The 17,541-nt window shown below is 28.3% G+C and overlaps 4 protein-coding genes across 5 annotated transcripts; 3 read left to right on the top strand and 1 right to left on the bottom strand.

Moving 5' to 3' along the window:
• Window positions 1-238: 238 nt before the first annotated feature.
• On the top strand, window positions 239-1,538 carry LOC132928360 (protein FAM50 homolog). Its single transcript, XM_060992974.1, has 2 exons — window positions 239-379; window positions 446-1,538. The coding sequence occupies exon 2, from the start codon at window positions 498-500 to the stop codon at window positions 1,536-1,538; it is 1,041 nt and encodes a 346-aa protein (XP_060848957.1). The 5' UTR covers window positions 239-379; window positions 446-497.
• Window positions 1,539-1,700: 162 nt separating this feature from the next.
• On the top strand, window positions 1,701-4,205 carry LOC132928358 (dolichyl-diphosphooligosaccharide--protein glycosyltransferase subunit 1). Its single transcript, XM_060992971.1, has one exon. It carries the CDS (start codon window positions 1,701-1,703, stop codon window positions 3,507-3,509), a length of 1,809 nt encoding a protein of 602 aa, XP_060848954.1. The 3' UTR covers window positions 3,510-4,205.
• A 5,151-nt stretch (window positions 4,206-9,356) lies between these two features.
• Window positions 9,357-12,855, top strand: LOC132929926 (uncharacterized). Its single transcript, XM_060995567.1, has 10 exons — window positions 9,357-9,522; window positions 9,594-9,801; window positions 10,708-10,937; window positions 11,004-11,274; window positions 11,361-11,541; window positions 11,633-11,786; window positions 11,936-12,064; window positions 12,137-12,310; window positions 12,372-12,515; window positions 12,579-12,855. The coding sequence occupies exons 2-10, from the start codon at window positions 9,612-9,614 to the stop codon at window positions 12,840-12,842; spliced, it is 1,737 nt and encodes a 578-aa protein (XP_060851550.1). The 5' UTR covers window positions 9,357-9,522; window positions 9,594-9,611; the 3' UTR covers window positions 12,843-12,855.
• Window positions 12,844-15,103, bottom strand: LOC132929927 (TM2 domain-containing protein CG11103-like). 2 transcript variants are annotated; one of them, XM_060995568.1, is made up of 4 exons: window positions 14,777-15,101; window positions 14,569-14,656; window positions 14,384-14,502; window positions 12,844-13,112 (listed from the first exon to the last, which is right to left on the bottom strand). In XM_060995568.1, the coding sequence occupies exons 1-4, from the start codon at window positions 14,959-14,961 to the stop codon at window positions 12,899-12,901; spliced, it is 606 nt and encodes a 201-aa protein (XP_060851551.1). In that variant the 5' UTR covers window positions 14,962-15,101; the 3' UTR covers window positions 12,844-12,898. The 2 variants fall into 2 exon arrangements, with proteins under 2 accessions (XP_060851551.1, XP_060851552.1); XM_060995569.1 differs by lacking the exon at window positions 12,844-13,112 and adding an exon at window positions 13,626-13,779 and having other exon boundaries at window positions 14,777-15,103.
• Window positions 15,104-17,541: the final 2,438 nt, after the last annotated feature.

Below are 17,541 nucleotides of genomic sequence, written 5' to 3'. Positions count from 1 at the left end.
ACCAAAACAAAATATTACGTAATTAGAATTGGTTCTTAAAATGTGTGTTATTTTCATATACGTCTATGGTTATTTATTCAAGTGACAACAGCAGTGTTTCCAACATCAATACTAATGCCGGTGAATCAGCGGCGTCAACGACTAGGACGTTACTCGTTTGTAACTTCAAACTTAATGACGTTCCCAGATTCGGCATTTTGACAAATGGCAATCTGCTATTTTTCTGTTTGTTATTGAGTGTTGAGAGTGTTCCTCTACGATATACACAATTTAATGCGTGTATATTTTTTTACACCGAGATCTGAACAAATATTTGAAAAATGATTTTCATTTAGTATTTAGAAGTATAACAATTGGGTTCAAACTACTCGTTTTACATGTAAGTAGAAATATTTTTGTTTGAATTCCCTAATTTTAAAGTTTAAGGTTGTTTTGTTGTTGCTAGTTGTGAGCATTACGTGTTAAAATTGTAAACGCTATAAAAAAAACACATCAAAATGGCACATTATAAAGGAGCCGCTAGTGAAGCTGGCCGTGCTATGCAATTGATGAAGAAACGGGAGCTTGCTCAAGCCGAAATTGAGTTACGTAAGAAAAAAATCGAAGAAGAAATGAAACTATCAAATATTGAAAATAAGTTTGCCAAACATTATGACTCGTTGGAGGCACAACTCAAGAGCTCAACTATTGGTTTGGTGACTCTCGATGAAATGAAAGCTAAACAAGAAACAGTTGTCCAAGAAAGAGCTAAGAGATTAGTACAAAAAGAAAAAGAAGTGGAATTTGAAAAGCAAAGACAGTTAGAGGCAAAATTAGAAGAAAAAAGAAGACAGCAACGAAAGATAAAAGCATTGTCATTTATTGAAGATATGTCTGAAGAAAGCGAAGTAGAAGAGGATATAGAAGAGGCAGAAGAAGAACCTAATTTTCAACCTTTACCTAAAAAAATCAAAAAAAACCCTGATGTTGATACTAGTTTTTTACCAGATCGTGATAGAGAATCTGAAGAAAATTGTTTAAGAGAAACATTAAGACAAGAATGGACTGATAAACAGAAATGCTTAAAAGAAGAAGAAATTAGTATTACGTTCAGTTACTGGGATGGTTCAGGTCATAGACGTACAATTGTTATGAAAAAAGGTAATACAATTTATCAATTTTTACAAAAAGCACTGGAACAATTACGTCGAGAATTCGGAGAGCTCAAAACTATTATGGCTGACCAATTAATGTATGTTAAAGAAGATCTGATATTACCACACCATTATTCGTTTTATGATTTTATTGTTGCTAAAGCAAGAGGTAAAAGTGGTCCACTATTCACGTTTGGTGTACATGATGATATTCGAATGGTTAGTGATGCTAGTTTAGAGAAAGAAGACTCGCATGCAGGCAAGGTATTGCTAAGAAATTGGTATGAAAGGAATAAACATATTTTTCCTGCTAGTCGATGGGAACCATTTGATCCTTTAAAGACATTTGCCAAGTATACAATTAAAGACAAAACACAGAAACATGAAGCAACACAAAAAAACTAAAAATTGAATTAAAATAATTTGTAATATAAAATATGTAAATACAAAAATTAACCAGTTTTATCAAATGGCTTCTTTGTTTTGATGTTTCAGGTATTAAAATCCGAATAAAATACAAATACAAGATTTTTGCAACTAGAAAATTTGGTCTCAGGTTTGTAAAAAATGATTTTGCTCCACCTATTTTTAGTGGCAATTACTATTTCTACTACTTTTTCAATTGAAGTGAATCCTAAAATATTTATAAATAATGCTGAATGCTTAGTAGATTTAAGCACCCAATTAGTTAAAGGAGAATGTCGTCTATCTTTGGAAAATAATGATGACAAGCCAGTGAACTCTATTTTGTATGCATTTGAACCTTCAATTAAAAGCCACGTTTCATTCATTTCGGCTCATCAAATATTTGAATCCAATCGCTTGAGTTTAAATGTTAAACCAGTGACATTACCTGGACACGAAGATAAACAGTTTTATCAAATTGATTTTAATGTATCTCGGCCATTGCGATCAAAAGGCCGAGCACCACTTGTAATCGAATATGTTTTAATTAATGCTTTGTATCCCCATCCTGAAGAAATAACTCAAAAAGATAGACAGTTGATGATGTATTATGGAAATGCTTATTTGTATTCTCCATACAAAAGTCTTAAGTCTTCTGTTAAATTCTATACTGGAACAAGACGGATAGAAGATTACACCAATATCAACCCAGTATCATTGAGCTCTGGAGATATCGTTTATGGGCCCTTTGGTTCATTAGAACCATTTGCATACTCTCAAATTAGTTTACATTATGATAATAATACTCCATTTTTAAAAGCTACCAAATTAACTAGAACTATTGAATTATCTCATTGGGGAAATGTTGCTGTTACTGAAGTCATAGACCTTGTTCATCATGGTGCTAAATTAAAAGGTTCATTTTCTCGTTATGATTACCAACGTGAAACTAATAGTGGAATATCTAGTGTTAAATCGTTCAAAATGTTCCTTCCAGCTTCAGCAAATAGTGTTTATTATAGAGATGTCATTGGTAACATATCAACATCAAATCAAAGAACACTTTTAGACTCTGTTGAGTTGGATATTCGACCAAGATTCCCTCTATTTGGGGGTTGGAAAACTCATTATACAATTGGTTATAATGTACCCGCTTACGAATATCTGTACAACAGTGGTGAAGATTATTTTTTAAAAATGAGACTTATTGATCATTTATATGATAATATGATAATTGAAGATGTAACAGTACGTATTATTCTTCCTGAAGGATCAGTAGACTTAGATCTAAAAACAACACATCCAATTGTACGTTTACCAGATGGCTTACACTATACATACTTGGATACCATAGGCAGGCCAACTATACAATTGCAAATGTCAAATGTTGTAGAAAGTCATATTAGTGATTTTGAACTAAAATACAAATTCCCTAAAGTCTTTATGTTCCATGAACCGTTGATTGTAATTGTTGCCATTTATATTTTATTTTTGACTGTAATTATTTGGGTTCGTTTGGACTTTTCAATAGCCAAGGATGGACAAAGTGAAACACGTCAACGTATATCTGGAATAATGAGTGCAATTATGCATCATTTTGAACGAAGAGCTTCCATTTATAGTTCTTGGGATGAGACTTTGAATAAATTAAAACATTCCAAAGATATTGGTGCATATAATACTGCATCAAAACAAATTCAAACTGATTATAAAAATGAGTCGACTAGCATCAATGAATTAGCTACTAAGTTAAAAAATGAATCATCAGAACTATCGGATAAATTTAATGAGGTTCAAAAGGCAGAAAAAAATTTAAAAGAACTTTTTGGACAGACACAGTCTCTATATATTGATAAACTTATAACGGGTAAGGTTGGAAGAAATCAGTTCGTTGATTTGGATAGTGGTCTCAAACGAAAAAAAGACGAATGTCAAGAAAAAATCAATCAATTACTAAAATTGTTGAATTAGTAAAGTTCTGTTTTGCATATTTCAAGTCATAAAATAATATTGTTTTTTTTTTATAAATTTCTAAAAACCAGGTTTATATAATAACAAAATAAATTTTAAAACACTGTCAAAAATACTAAGTATATTTCTTGCTGCACTTTTGTTTGTAATATTTTATTGGTTTTAAAATTATATCTACTTAAATACAAAATGAACACATTTTATTTATCTATATTAAAATTAATTTGAATTATAAAAGAATGCAGTAATAATGTAATATATATTTATTATTTATGTACAAATCTAATATTTGAATTTACATTTTAATTACTTGGGTTACAATTATTTGGAATTTATAACTAAATTCCTTTGCATTTAGGTATACATATAATTAAATTGAATAAATAGTGTTTGTTTAATAAATTGTAATTTTCAATAATTATTTAATTAAAGAGTAATAAGTAGGTATATTTTTCTGTTGACTGATTATTTGCTTATATTCCATTAAATCATTCTAGAATCATAAATGAGATGATAAAATAAGTTATATTAGTAAATAAAATTATATCCAACACATTTAGTATGTAAACATTTGCATTATTATTAAACAAAAAATAAGATTGTTTAACTAGTAGTTCTTTTAGTTTTCATTAAAATCATAAGTGTTTTTAAACCACTATTATAATAATTATTATTATATATTTTTTTTTCGATTTATTGTTGTCTTCTTTTTTGTTTTATTTGTATCACACTATCACATGCATTTTCCTTTTCTTATCTTTTAAATAAATTCCCACAGCCCACCCAACCTGAAAGTTGAAAATTGTAACTACAAAAAAAAAATTTGTTTAACCAATACATTTATAGCTCAGAATTTAATACAAATATATACATGTATAATTTTATAATAACATGATATTTAAAAAGGAAATCTGTAAAAAATTTTATTGAGGAATTATGGGGAAGAGGAGTATTATAAGTTTACTTTTCGAATGATAAAAACATTGTATTGGTTCATTTATTCACTCGAACTACTCGAAGATACATTATTAGTCATTACCTTCAATTTCATAACGAATAAATGATTAAGTTTATTTGTTATTTTTATCTTTTGGAAAATAGGTATTCAAAATCATGAAATATAAGAAATTATTTTGTATTTTAAGATTCCAATTTTTATACTGGTGCCTAAAGGTTTAATACTACGATTGCAACTGGCCTGATGACTAGCGGTAAGATTTTCCACGTTTTTAAATGAATTTTTAGTGTATGTTAGTGTTAGTGGTCATGATTCGTGAGGTATCGTTCAAAAATACTACGTAAAAACCATTGATTTCATAATATATTATAAAGTTAATGGTGAAAAATCATAATTTTTTCAGTTAAATTATTCTCATATTTTTATTAAAAATTTACCAACTATCTACCTACTACCAGTGTCCAGTACTACCGCTATTTTTTATTTACAAGATTCGTAAATTTAATTTATTTTTTCAATCGTTAAAAAGTGGGCTAAGCTCAATAAGCTCCTACTCCTGATTTCTATCAGTACATACAAACATTATCATTACCAGATACCAGAATGCCCTCAGGTTGGCATGGCTATAGCACACCTAGATCTCTAAAACGTGGGGTGCTAAAACTATTGTCAGTTTACCAATTGATGGCTAAAATAATAATAGTTTGGTATAAAAAACAAGGGGTGCTAAAGACATTTTTGCACCCCCCCCCCCCTAGTTGCACCACTGGTTTTTAATCATAAATTCATAAACTAAGATTCTTAGTATGAGCTATTAATTATATGTATAAGCCATAATTCATGGTGTGCAGTGACAGAAGTTGAGCCGAATATTGGAGGTTGCCAAGAGACCCAATGGTAATTTTTTATTTGTAATTAATATACCTAATGGCTAATAGATAATTAAAAATATGAATAACTATTTAAATGATAACACACGATCTGTCGATTTTCGTAGTGTCAATCAGAAATACCTATTCTAAGGTTAGTGCTCTATTCCACTATTATAATTTTTAAATATTGCTTAACCATAGAATAACATTAATAATATTAAGTGGTTAAACGTCTAAGCATTGATAACCTTTTTCACAAGGCGCAAAATTGTTTTTTTTTTATTATTATTATAGCTACTATATTATAGTATTAAAACTATGATTGATGAACAATTACAAAAAAACATTGGTTGTTACACCGTCAATTCATACTAACCTGGACTTAATTCTTTTTTTACTCTACCTATTTGTTATAAATGTTATGGTTATGTTATTTATTAGAATTTTTTTACATCCTATTTAAAATATAAAGTATAGCGTAATATTAAGGTTTCCGATTCAACGATATCTTCATAAATAGAAAATTATGCTTTATTCACCTCTTAGAATGAAACATTGTTTGGATTAGGTATCATTTATGAATTCGTAGGTAACTGAATTATACAAATATACCTAATTATGTCTGTAAATGAAACGCGACAAACCAAACAAGATAATTTAAATACGTGTACAAAATACGAATAATAAATTTATCGCCCAAAGCCTAAAAAAAACTACTGTAACCCATGGGTTCTCAGAATTTTTGGTACTTATCGGTTATCGCGACTACCGTTAAAATTAAAAAAAAAAACTATTATAAAATGGAAAAATTGTATAAAACTAGAAATAATTAATAATTCACTCTAGGAAGAAAATGCTCAGACATACAATTTAAAATTCCTATAAATGGACTTTCATGCTTTTGACGCCACATGAATTCAACCAAATAACTATCCAAATGTTGACGAGCAGTGCGTCTATGTTTTTTGTTGCGCCATTTAGAGGATCCCCATAACCTTTCGATATTATTCTGTGTGTGAGCACCAGTTTGAGGATCCACAAAATTATAAGTGTGGTTAACGGTTAAATGTTGAAACCCAGCATTCTGTAGTTCATCTGTTTTATAACCACGCCAACAATCAGAATAAATAGTTTTACCTTGGTTTATATTATCTTTTATTGCTTGTAGCAGTGTAGACGCAGACCGATTTTTGACTTCAACTAAAAAACATTCCGCCGTTTCCCGACAAATGCCTCCAAAAATCCATTGTTGAGGTAAAACTCTACCAACATTATTTTTACGTCTTGTAAAAAGCCTTTCGTCGATTTCTACTATTTTTCCTGGACCACCAATTTTCACGTTACGACTTTTTAGGCTTAAAACACATATTTCTCGCATATAATTATTCCAGTCCAGTAGTATCATAACACATATTTAACTGTGTTTGACACCATTTTAGCAAGTAAAATGTCATATTACTTGTCTACAAGAAATCCCCACAGCAATGCTAATAATAACCACCATTCAATACGTCTCGCTAGGTAGTCGCGATAACCGATAAGTACCGAATTTTTTTTAAAACCCAAGTTCCTAATTAGTTTTACAATTTAGGTTAATCGTAATATTGCATACGTTTAGAAATATTTGGTGGTAGATTGCCAGCATAAGCTATAAGTGCCAATTAAATTGTAAAATCTTTGTATTCAACTTATTTTGATGCATATATATATATTTTTGTATGTAAGTATGTAATCTCTCTTCAACTTCTCATTGAAGGTCTTTATAAGCCCCTGGTTTTAAATTTAAATAGTAAATAGGTACTTTTGCTTATTTAATATTGTATTGATTCAATTAAAAATACATTTTTTGTATTAATTGAACATTTAATTACCACACAATATTTTACAGGGATTATATAATTAATAAATGAATAATTTAATTAAGTAAATAACACGTATATTTAGTTAGTTGTAGTAATTACTCGTTAGGAAAAGTAAATCAAATAAAAATAATAGGTAATACAAATTCATAATATCTGATTAGTGATCAGTGATCACTTTTATTAGTTATTTGATCACTGTACAAAATGTGTCAATGTTTACTGATCGAACAATGATTCTATTGACTCTATAATATAACTAAATTTGTTCAGCATTTAGTTTCTATAGTTACTGAATTACCTATAATAAATTTAGAAATGCAAATTAATAATTAATATAACTAGTAATTACTAATTGTCAATTGTTATTAACCCCGATCTTAGAAGATGTATCTATTATCGATAGATATCGTCAAGAATCTGATACTGGGGAGTGACGGTATATTATTTTTACAAAAATTATGATCACTTAGTGTTCTTGATATTAGGAAAAAAAGTCCCTGGAAAAAAAGTCCCCGGTAAAAAAGTCCTATAGAAAAAAAGTCCCCGGAAAAAAAGTCTCCCGTTGCAGTATAAATAAAACGATATTTCCATTATATTTGTTATTTTATTTATAAAATAAATTGGGTAGACAAATCTTATCTGTAGATAGTACATGACAATTGACAAAATCTATAGTTTGGCAGTTACACGTAGTACCATATACAAGTATACCTATCATACGTAATAATTTAAAAGAAAAAGATCATTTTATTTAATTTTTAATTATTTTATGAGGGGTATATTATATCTAAATAAATACATTTTTATATGTTTTAAATAATATTATAAGACATATTTTATTAAATTTATAATTATTTTACGAGGGGTATATTATATCTAAATAAATGCATTTTTATATTTTTTAAATAATATTATAAGACATATTTTATTAAATTTTTAATTATTTTATTATATTGTACCTATTTAATTTAGTTGTTTGTTAATTATCTTCAACAAAATATTTAACATGTATGTAACCTATAGGCTATAATGTACCTATCTATATAGATTATAAATACCAAATACCAAATACCTATATGATAAAAGACTGAATTTAAATCAAATATTAATTTGGAGCCTTTTTTTCCAGAGACTTTTTTTCCGTGGGACTTTTTTACCGGGGATTTTTTTTCCGAGACTTTTTTTCCGTTTACCAGTGTTTTTATATGCAACAACATACTAAGCAGACAAGCAGTAAACATTATCATACCTACTCAATTTAACATTACAAAAATCAGATTTTTGCCGTTAAAACCGGGATGAATCATGAATGGCAACTAGTAATTTATATAAGTATGCAATAAAGAGAAATTTGCAATGCACAGTTTTGCAATTATTCTCAAATAGTCAATTGGGACTTGTTGGTCATTTGTCGGGACAGAGAGTTCAATATCGATGACAGTCCCGACTACCAATATATCCGATATCGAGACGGATGCCAACTGTAAATTCTTTAAGGATATTAAAAACGGAGAGTTTCTCCAATGTTACAATGAAAGTATTAACAGATTTTGTTTGGCATTTTTAAAAAACAACTGATTAATAGTAACAAGACTACAAGACACATCAAAAATTGAATATTTGTTCAATATGTTTATAAATTATAATTTATATTTTCCACTAGCCACTAAATAGTAGAAAGTAGACATTACCGCCTATATGGCGTATCCGGTGTTTACGACCCTTAACTTTGTAACTTCAAAATACCTTTAGTGCCTTTGTGGCAACAAAGGGAAACCTTATTAGCTTAGTAGTGCCTCAGGCCCTTAGATCTAAGATCTGGCCTCATTTATCGGAAATATTGTAATCAATGGGAGGTTAGAAAGTAAAGTACCATGACAAAATATTTTGTCATATAAAGATTGTAAAGTACTAGTCATAGAAAATTATAAAATAGATTAAACGATTAAAGTTATTCGAGTGTCCGACCTTATCTAAGATTAAAGATACTAGATAGTATCTTTCTCTTAGATCATATTATATAATATATATATATATATGATCACAGAACAATATGATCTGATATGATCTAAGATCTTTCTATATTTAATCATGGTATTAACCAATCTCTTATCAGTGGTATAGTAGCTTACTATGCAGGAGTTATCAACTTTGTCATGCTTCATAAACTCAGTCACAGACCGACAGACCACATTTATTTTGAACTTATAGTTCATAGATCAGTAAATCACAGTAATCACACGACAAACTTCTCAGTTTAACTTTAAACGCTTAATGCTTGAATCTCGAGATTTCCGCCTCACAGATTACATCTCGTCTTTGTGGGTTACTTGTTTTTATTTTATAAATTTCAATACTTAAAATTTTATTTTATTTATTACTGTAATTTTAGACTTATATTTTATCAATTATGGATTCACAATCGTCTGGAGGAGCTTTTAAACGTAAACCAAAACGTATGTCGACTTACCAACGAGCCGTGAAATTCTCCAAACGTGGAAAGTTTGGACATGGTTTCCAGATCCAAGACGAAGATTTTCAATATTTTCTAAATATTCTCAAAGTATCAAAAGAAACATTCGAAAGCAGCGACGATAAATGTAAGTATTGTTGTGAACATCTAGTTCTACAGGTCTGTGAATTGTGTTTAAACAATTTCTACACAGTTTTGTAAAATTTTCTAAGTACTTATTTAATCAAAAATACTTCTTAGTTCAAATGAAAATAAAATAAATAACAGCAGTGTTGTAAATGAGAAGTGTTGCTACTAGCTCTATAATACTGCATCGGATAAAGTCCTTTTGATCTGGGGACTAGATCTCCTTGATAAAACTGCTTATCTTTACTACAATTAATATAAATGAGTAATGACCAATATATGGTCTTCGAATATCTTTCTATACTATTCCTAATATTACATGTAATTGCTCGTACCTGTAACAGTCCCTTCCTGGTTATCCTTTATGTTGTTGCGAATTTAGTGTGAAAACAAATTATTCCAGCCTGTCTTTAAAATATAAAATAATATAATTATTATCCATGCCTACAATATAAGTTAAAAGGATAGGCATGTGCAAGGAGTATGCAGGGTATGCGCTTGCATACCCTGCAGCCAGGTGCTTGGGGGCACACGAATAATTTCTCAATTCATAATTTAGACTGTTAAGTAGTTATAAAATGGTAATACCATATCAATATTGAGTATAGACTTATATTTTTTAAATTAATTTTGGAAAAATGAAAAAGGGGGCACATTTTATCAGACGCATATCCTGTGAACAAAGTCTGAGCATGCCTATGGTTAAAAGATATTTTATGGACTTTCAGTCCTTTTCAATGAAATTGTTAATATGTTGGTTTACTACATGGTTGCTATGTTCATATACTTCAATATATACATGCATGTATAAGTTATTACAGCTCGCTACAGTATTGTTATTTTCTTGCTTTTTATTGTTGTTAAACATTTAAAATATTATAATCAATGTCTAAAAAAATATTTACAGGTATTTTTGTGGATAATGTATTTAAACAATTAAATGGCAATGAAGTGAATTATTGTAGTAATCAAGTAGTATCTCGTGTAGTAGATGACCTACTACCTGCAGCTAGTGATCAGACTGTGTTAAATTTGATTAAACACTTTGAAATCGATTTACGACCCATATGCTGTGACCAGTTTGCTAGCCATGTACTCCAGCAACTATTACATGTTGCAATTTATAGAGCATATAAGGTATTTTTGTTTTTGTATTAGTTAAGTAACTAATTATTAAAATATATTCGTTATTATTTATAAAAGGTCACCGAGGACATATCTGAGACTTCAAAAGAAAATTATTTCAATTTTATTAATAAGCTGTGCAAATTTATAATTAACAATTTGGAGGAATTTGTATGGGATACATATGCTAATCATATAGTTCGCAGTTGTATTGCTTGCTTATGTGGTCAACCATATTTGAATTCAAAAACTTCACAACAAAAAGGCGAAAATATAGATACAAATAAAGATCATAAAGATTTACTAAAAAAATATTCTGACTGTATAATAAATATTCAGCAATTTTCAGGTGAAAATAAAATATTATAACATTTACACTTAAAACTAACCATATTTAGTTTTCATTAAATTATTTTCTGAATTTTTATTTTTCAGAAATGCCTTCAACTGATATCACTTCCGGGTTGTTACAAGTATTACTTAAATCAATTTCACCTGTATCTAAAAAGAGATATAAAGCCTTGGTTGAAAAAATAATGAGCGAATGTTTTCCAAGTGATGAAAGTAGCACTTTTGAAAATGTTTCTCAGGTTCTTGAAAACAATTCATTTTCTAGGTACTTCTAAATTAATTTTCAAACTTAATAGTAGTTACAAGTTAGTAGTTTGATAGATAAAATTATGCATTATTGTAAAATTTTGTTTCAGGCTTCTTGATGTTATAATTTCTGAATCACCAGAAAAATTGAATAAATTATTATATGAAAAATATTTCAATGATAAACTTGCAAACTTAGCAGTTCATCATAATGGGAATTTCACCTTGCAAAAAATTTTATCAACTACTGTAGATGCCACTAAAGTAATAACATAGTTACTGAAAAAATTTAAAGGGTTAACTACTCCTATCACAATATTTAACATTCAGTTGCCTCAAAAGAACCATTTCATAATCATTATAACTTGTTTGCTTAGATCAAAATTTAAAATTGTAATAATTTATATTTTTAGTTTGAAACAATTTTTGATCAATTAAAGGAAAAAATGTCACAAATTATCAATCTTGGTTACACTGGAGTGTTATTAGAATTGTCTAATGCTTGTTTACGTTTGAAGTGTAAACAAGCTTTATTCTTTAAAGTAAGTATAGAAGTAAATTAATAAAAAAACTTCACTAGCTTAATTTTTTTGTACATGTTTAATTTTCAATAGACATTATGCGAGTCATTAAAATGTAAAGAAGAAACTGAAGATGGCGTAACTGTTTTAATACTTCTTGGGTTAAAAGTTGCTGACAATTTTGATAATTCATGTAAAGAACCACCAATTAATATCCATGGATCTATGATAGTACAAAATATATTGAAGTTTAATAAACCAATCAAAGTAAGGTGTTGTGGGGTTTATATGTTTAAAAACTACTTATTATAATTGATTTATTTTATAGATGGTAAATAATTTAAATAATTTAGACACTGAACGTCTTGTTTACTTGCTTTGTAATGTAAAAGGCAGTTATATCGGAAATGCATATTTTGAAAGTGCATTCATTGGGGAAAGAAGTCGCGAAAAATTGATATGGAAATTAAAAGTAAATTAATAATTTGTTATTCATAATATTTAGTACTATTTTTAAAAATGTATTTGCAATTAGGACCATTATACAACATTGGCAAAATCAAAAAGTGGTTCACGTGCTTTTGATTGCATTTGGAAAGTAGCTGATTCAAAACAGCGTACTATGATAATGAACGAGTTTTTAAAACATGAATCTGAACTTATTAGCACACAATTTGGTTCAATTATTGCATCCAAATTAAATTTGGGTATGTTCAGGCATAAAAGAGATGAATGGATAAAAGCAGATCAAGATAAACTACAGACTGTAAAAGTTTTTGAAATCAATAAATATTGTTAAATTTTTGGTACAAGTATTAGTTTTATTTTATGAAAGTTACAAAAAGAGTTTCTCAGCTAAACATAAATATTCCAATTACTGCCATCTTCAGGCAAAAGTTGATTAGTGACTAACAAAATAACATCCAGTATCCACCAGACACCACCACCACCAAGTGTCAATAATTTTCCAACAGCTGTTCCAGTTTGTCCTAGACAAAATCTGTCCATACCAAGGAATCCAAGTAATATTGAATAAAGTAGAGTAGTTAGGAAATAATAGCCACCATATCTGTAATAATAATAATAATAATTAGTTTTTGTTTAGCACATCTTTTATTGAGAGGATGATTGCCTTTATGTGATATCTCCATCTAACAAAAGCAGCACATCAAATTTTACATTCACAATAATTCATTAAATTATTTTAAATATTATAATGAACAATATCAGAATTGTTGGATTTTTAATATTTTAGTATATGCATTTGTAATTTGTAATTTTTACATACTCATTTCTTGCTTAAAAGCACAAATAATGTTCTTACTTTTGACTGATTATAGTTCAATTCACTCTAATATTAAAACTAACAATGCACACAGTTAACTATGATAAATGCAAATTTGCTATGCCGTACATTTGAACTTTTAAATATAGATATAACACTCAGGCATGTATTTGTGGGCGATCCCCACCCCAAAGCCCGTATTATAGTCTATCTTAGTATGTATCTTATAACACTTATAAGTAGGGACGAGAAGTTTTAGAAGGAAAAATTGTCAAAATATGCATAAAAAAACAAAAATATACTTAAATTTTTAATTATAAATAAAAATCAAAAAATAAATTAAATTAAGTATAAAAAATCAAAATCAAAATAATATAATATAATACAATTTATAAACAATGTAAAAATGTCAGCAACTAATGGACGACTTCTTGTTTCAACACCTGTATATCTAAAAAAAATTATAAATTTTTGTAAATATTGTATCACTTGCATTTAATTTTTATTTATTTATCAAACCTGTAAATTTGTTGCATTGGACAACTAGAGCTTTTTAAAGACTTTCAACGTATAATCGACAACAATTGTCTGAATACATTTTATTTAAGTATAATATTTGATTAAAATATTTAATTTAAGTATAATCTTTGATAATATTAACTAAATATGCATATTTTATCGTTTAATATGCCATTCTTTTAAAATGTATACTCAAATATGCAAAATAACAACAAAAATGAACTCGGTAGGTTATGAAACTGATTTAAAGCTCACCTATTGCTATAAATAGAAGGCATAGACAAAAATATGCAAGTCCTATAACTTCTCATTCCTAATTATTAATATTTATTATTAATTACATATAATGAGCAACCCTTTTTATATAAGAGTACTTCGACTATACCGGCACAAATGTACTATGGAGGATTTGGACTATTCCTAAAAAAATTAATTGCCCTTCCCAAGATGAGGTTCCAGATACGTGCCTAACAACACTTGCATAAGTAGTGTCCTCTTAATACTAAATCAATTAAAAATATAATATTCATTTTTACTTCACACATGGAAATCCTTTCTTGTTGAATTTCCTATTTCCGTGACATTCTATACCAGGTAAAACCATGCATTGAACTGTTGTTTTTTCTACATCTTCATATCTATAACTACCGCCATACTAAAATATAAAATTACAATACATATAGTTATAGTCTATATTTTTATAGTCCTTACAATGTTGTACCTTAGAACAGCCACCTGTCATGGTATCATCTCTTGTTTTGTTTCCTTTTAAGTCAACTAAGTCTTCACATTCAATGAACTCCATTGGCCTAAATATTAATATTAAAAAACTAGTAAATATTATTATTATATAGTTTTTGTCTAATTTGACATGTTGTAAAGCTATAAGTTATAACTAAATATTAGTGAGTATGCACAAAATTATTTACAAAAAAGAGCACATGACCAGCGGCCCAGACGGAACATAGTTAAGTTCTGGATCATTTTCCAACAATGAATCGTTTTTTAATCCTCCACCGTCGTTTCTCGACATATTTGCATTCATTGCCGCGTGACAACATAGCAGATTTGTCACTAAATATCCTAATATTAACCAACTATACTTGTCAGTCATTATAAGTGATCATCACGAACAACAATACAACGTTATAATTAAAAGCGACACATTAAATTTTTTACGTCTTCCTAATTCTAATTCCAAAATTAATAATTATTATTTTATGTAATCATAAACATTTGTTTTTATTTTTTAAATGTATATTAGATAACACTATCGTTCTATCATTATTGTTAGTTCTTTATCAATGGTTAGTGTTCACAGCAAGGTGGATAAATTTAGTATGGCCCATGCCCCATGTTACCATTGAGTACGGTTAGCCGTTAGGTCACAGAATACAACTTTACTACTTTAGTAACTTGGTACGAAACACAAAATATACACTATAATTAACGTGAAATTGAAATAATCTATTTTATGAAATATCATAATGATTAATGAGTCGTAACTTCACACATTTCACAGGTGCAACATAATACCCTTCCTATAATATTCGGAATATTCCTATTATAGATTTGAAGACAAATAAAAAGAACATTTTTTTTTACACATATTTTTGTGCAGTATTGAGCATTTTAATTCATGTAGTTTAAAATATAATTTTGGTCAGAGAACCAAATTGCGGTCGTATGTATTCGTGCGGAACGTCGTTTTAATGATTTTTAAATGACTGCTTGACTGCGTCGTTCTCATTTGTTCGAGGTCCACTTGACACTTCTATTTCATTTTACAGATTCTGTTTCTTAAGACTTTTACTCACTTAATGTCTAAATAATTTATTTTTGATCTAGGACTGCTTAACGAGGAAAAATGTTAAACCTAGTACAAACCGTCCGCTGAACGTAAGTTACACATTCGTTTTTACGAAAATTAGTTTCTACAGCAAACTGAGCAAATGCTCGTATGATAGCGAATAATTGCCACAGTTCTGTCTTCTGTGTGAATAAAATTTGTTAGTGGCGTAAATGAAATGTTCTGGTTTTACTTGCAAAAAACTTTGTACGATTACTAAAATAGAACATTCAAAGAAAAAAAAAATTTTACGAATTATGATAAATATTGTTATTGAAAGGCATAAACGCCATAAACAATAATTTAACATTTAAATAATGTTTAGTGTTAGCTATTGTTTAATTAGTCTATATGTATTAGATAATTTAAGGGATTAAAACATGATTTAGTGGTCCTATAATTGGTTAATTAAATTAAATATTTTTATCCAATTCAGTACAATTATTAATAAATTGTATAATTCCTTGCTTGTTATTGAAACAAAATATTGTTAACTAAAACATTAAAAAATACAAGTATTTTTAAATTTGTTTATTTGTCAACACCTAAACACTAATGAAATAGGTAGTACAATAATACAAAACTTCTTTCCTTAAGATTTTTAAATTTAAGTTTCTATTAATATATCCACAAATGTGAATTATTGTTAGTTTATAATCCTTGTAGTTAAAGCTTTTAACATTAATTATAAAAACTAGAGATTTAAATTTAATATTCTTTTGATTTCTATATTTTATTAAAAACCATTTAGAAAAATGACATAAGGTTTAGGTAAAAGTTTTAAATCAAAAACAAACAGCTTATAAAACAACAGTCTTAAATAAATATAATTAAATTTCAAAAATAGAATAAGTATAATGAATTTAATTATGTACTAATAAAATAAAATATAAGGCAATGATCGGTACATTTTAATCCAAATATCAAATAAAATAAATTTATGATTTTTTAATAATATTTGTAGATACAATTGATTTTGTAGCCAAACATTATCGAATAACATGGTAAAATGGTTTGTTAAATAATATAAACAAGATACTTTGAATGTTAACATGGTGTTTAAAGTTAATATTTGTATCATTAATCTGAAATGTATGCGCACAACTATTGTGCATAGAACATATTAACAGACGCCATAAACTAAAAAAAAAAAAAAACACTGAAACTTAAATTGGGGATAATTTTGTGTACAATAGAAGGGAATGAAAAAGATATGATATAATAATTAGATCCATTGTTTAAAGTGATTTTTCAGAAGCCATGAAATTCAATGCATTTGGATGCACCTTTAAGTAGATGAACAGCGTGATGAGAGCAAATATGACGGTCAGAGTGGGCAATACAACCGACACAACATTTTTTTTGTTTTCCAAGAATTCCTTCTTTCTCTCCTTCTTCTGTTTGTTGGTCTCCTTTGGTTTGTTGGTACGTGAGTTCCTCATTTTTAATCAGACACTGTGACAAAATAACAAACAAATAATTATTAAAAAAACATAAAATAAACATAAATATGTCATTGTCTAAGCCCTAAAAGCGAGTCGATAAACAGGTGCATTTTTAATTTTTTTTTTTAAGTTAAACACCATATTGTACAAACATAATATGTAAAATCATACAAACAATACTATATTTGTGGATTTTAGATATTGTCGGTAAATAACTTACACTGAGACGTCAAATAGTCCAGGGGAAATGATATTCGTGTTCGGGCGTCGAAAGATGACGGTACTTGCACTACAGTCAATTACAGCAAACAATCGGTTGTTTACTGTTACAATTTAGTTGCCACGAAAACAAAAAGCAACCAAACACCACCAATACAATAACAACACTACACGAGTACAC

This window comes from Rhopalosiphum padi, chromosome 4, assembly GCF_020882245.1.
Source record: "Rhopalosiphum padi isolate XX-2018 chromosome 4, ASM2088224v1, whole genome shotgun sequence".
NCBI lineage: Eukaryota > Metazoa > Arthropoda > Insecta > Hemiptera > Aphididae > Rhopalosiphum > Rhopalosiphum padi.
This window is presented reverse-complemented; position numbering and strand designations above follow the sequence as displayed.

Bases quoted from the DNA above. Each gene is read 5' to 3' on its own strand.
- LOC132928360 (XM_060992974.1), top strand. From the start codon at position 498: ATGGCACATTATAAAGGAGCCGCTAGTGAAGCTGGCCGTGCTATGCAA.
- LOC132929926 (XM_060995567.1), top strand. From the start codon at position 9,612: ATGGATTCACAATCGTCTGGAGGAGCTTTTAAACGTAAACCAAAACGT. The intron at 10,938-11,003 runs GTATTTTTGTTT...TATTTATAAAAG, and splicing joins CAATTTATAGAGCATATAAG to GTCACCGAGGACATATCTGA. The intron at 11,542-11,632 runs GTACTTCTAAAT...ATTTTGTTTCAG, and splicing joins GAAAACAATTCATTTTCTAG to GCTTCTTGATGTTATAATTT.
- LOC132928358 (XM_060992971.1), top strand. From the start codon at position 1,701: ATGATTTTGCTCCACCTATTTTTAGTGGCAATTACTATTTCTACTACT.
- LOC132929927 (XM_060995568.1), bottom strand. From the start codon at position 14,961: ATGACTGACAAGTATAGTTGGTTAATATTAGGATATTTAGTGACAAAT. The intron at 14,657-14,776 runs GTAAATAATTTT...ATTAATATTTAG, and splicing joins CTGGTCATGTGCTCTTTTTT to GCCAATGGAGTTCATTGAAT. The intron at 14,503-14,568 runs GTACAACATTGT...TTTATATTTTAG, and splicing joins TGACAGGTGGCTGTTCTAAG to TATGGCGGTAGTTATAGATA.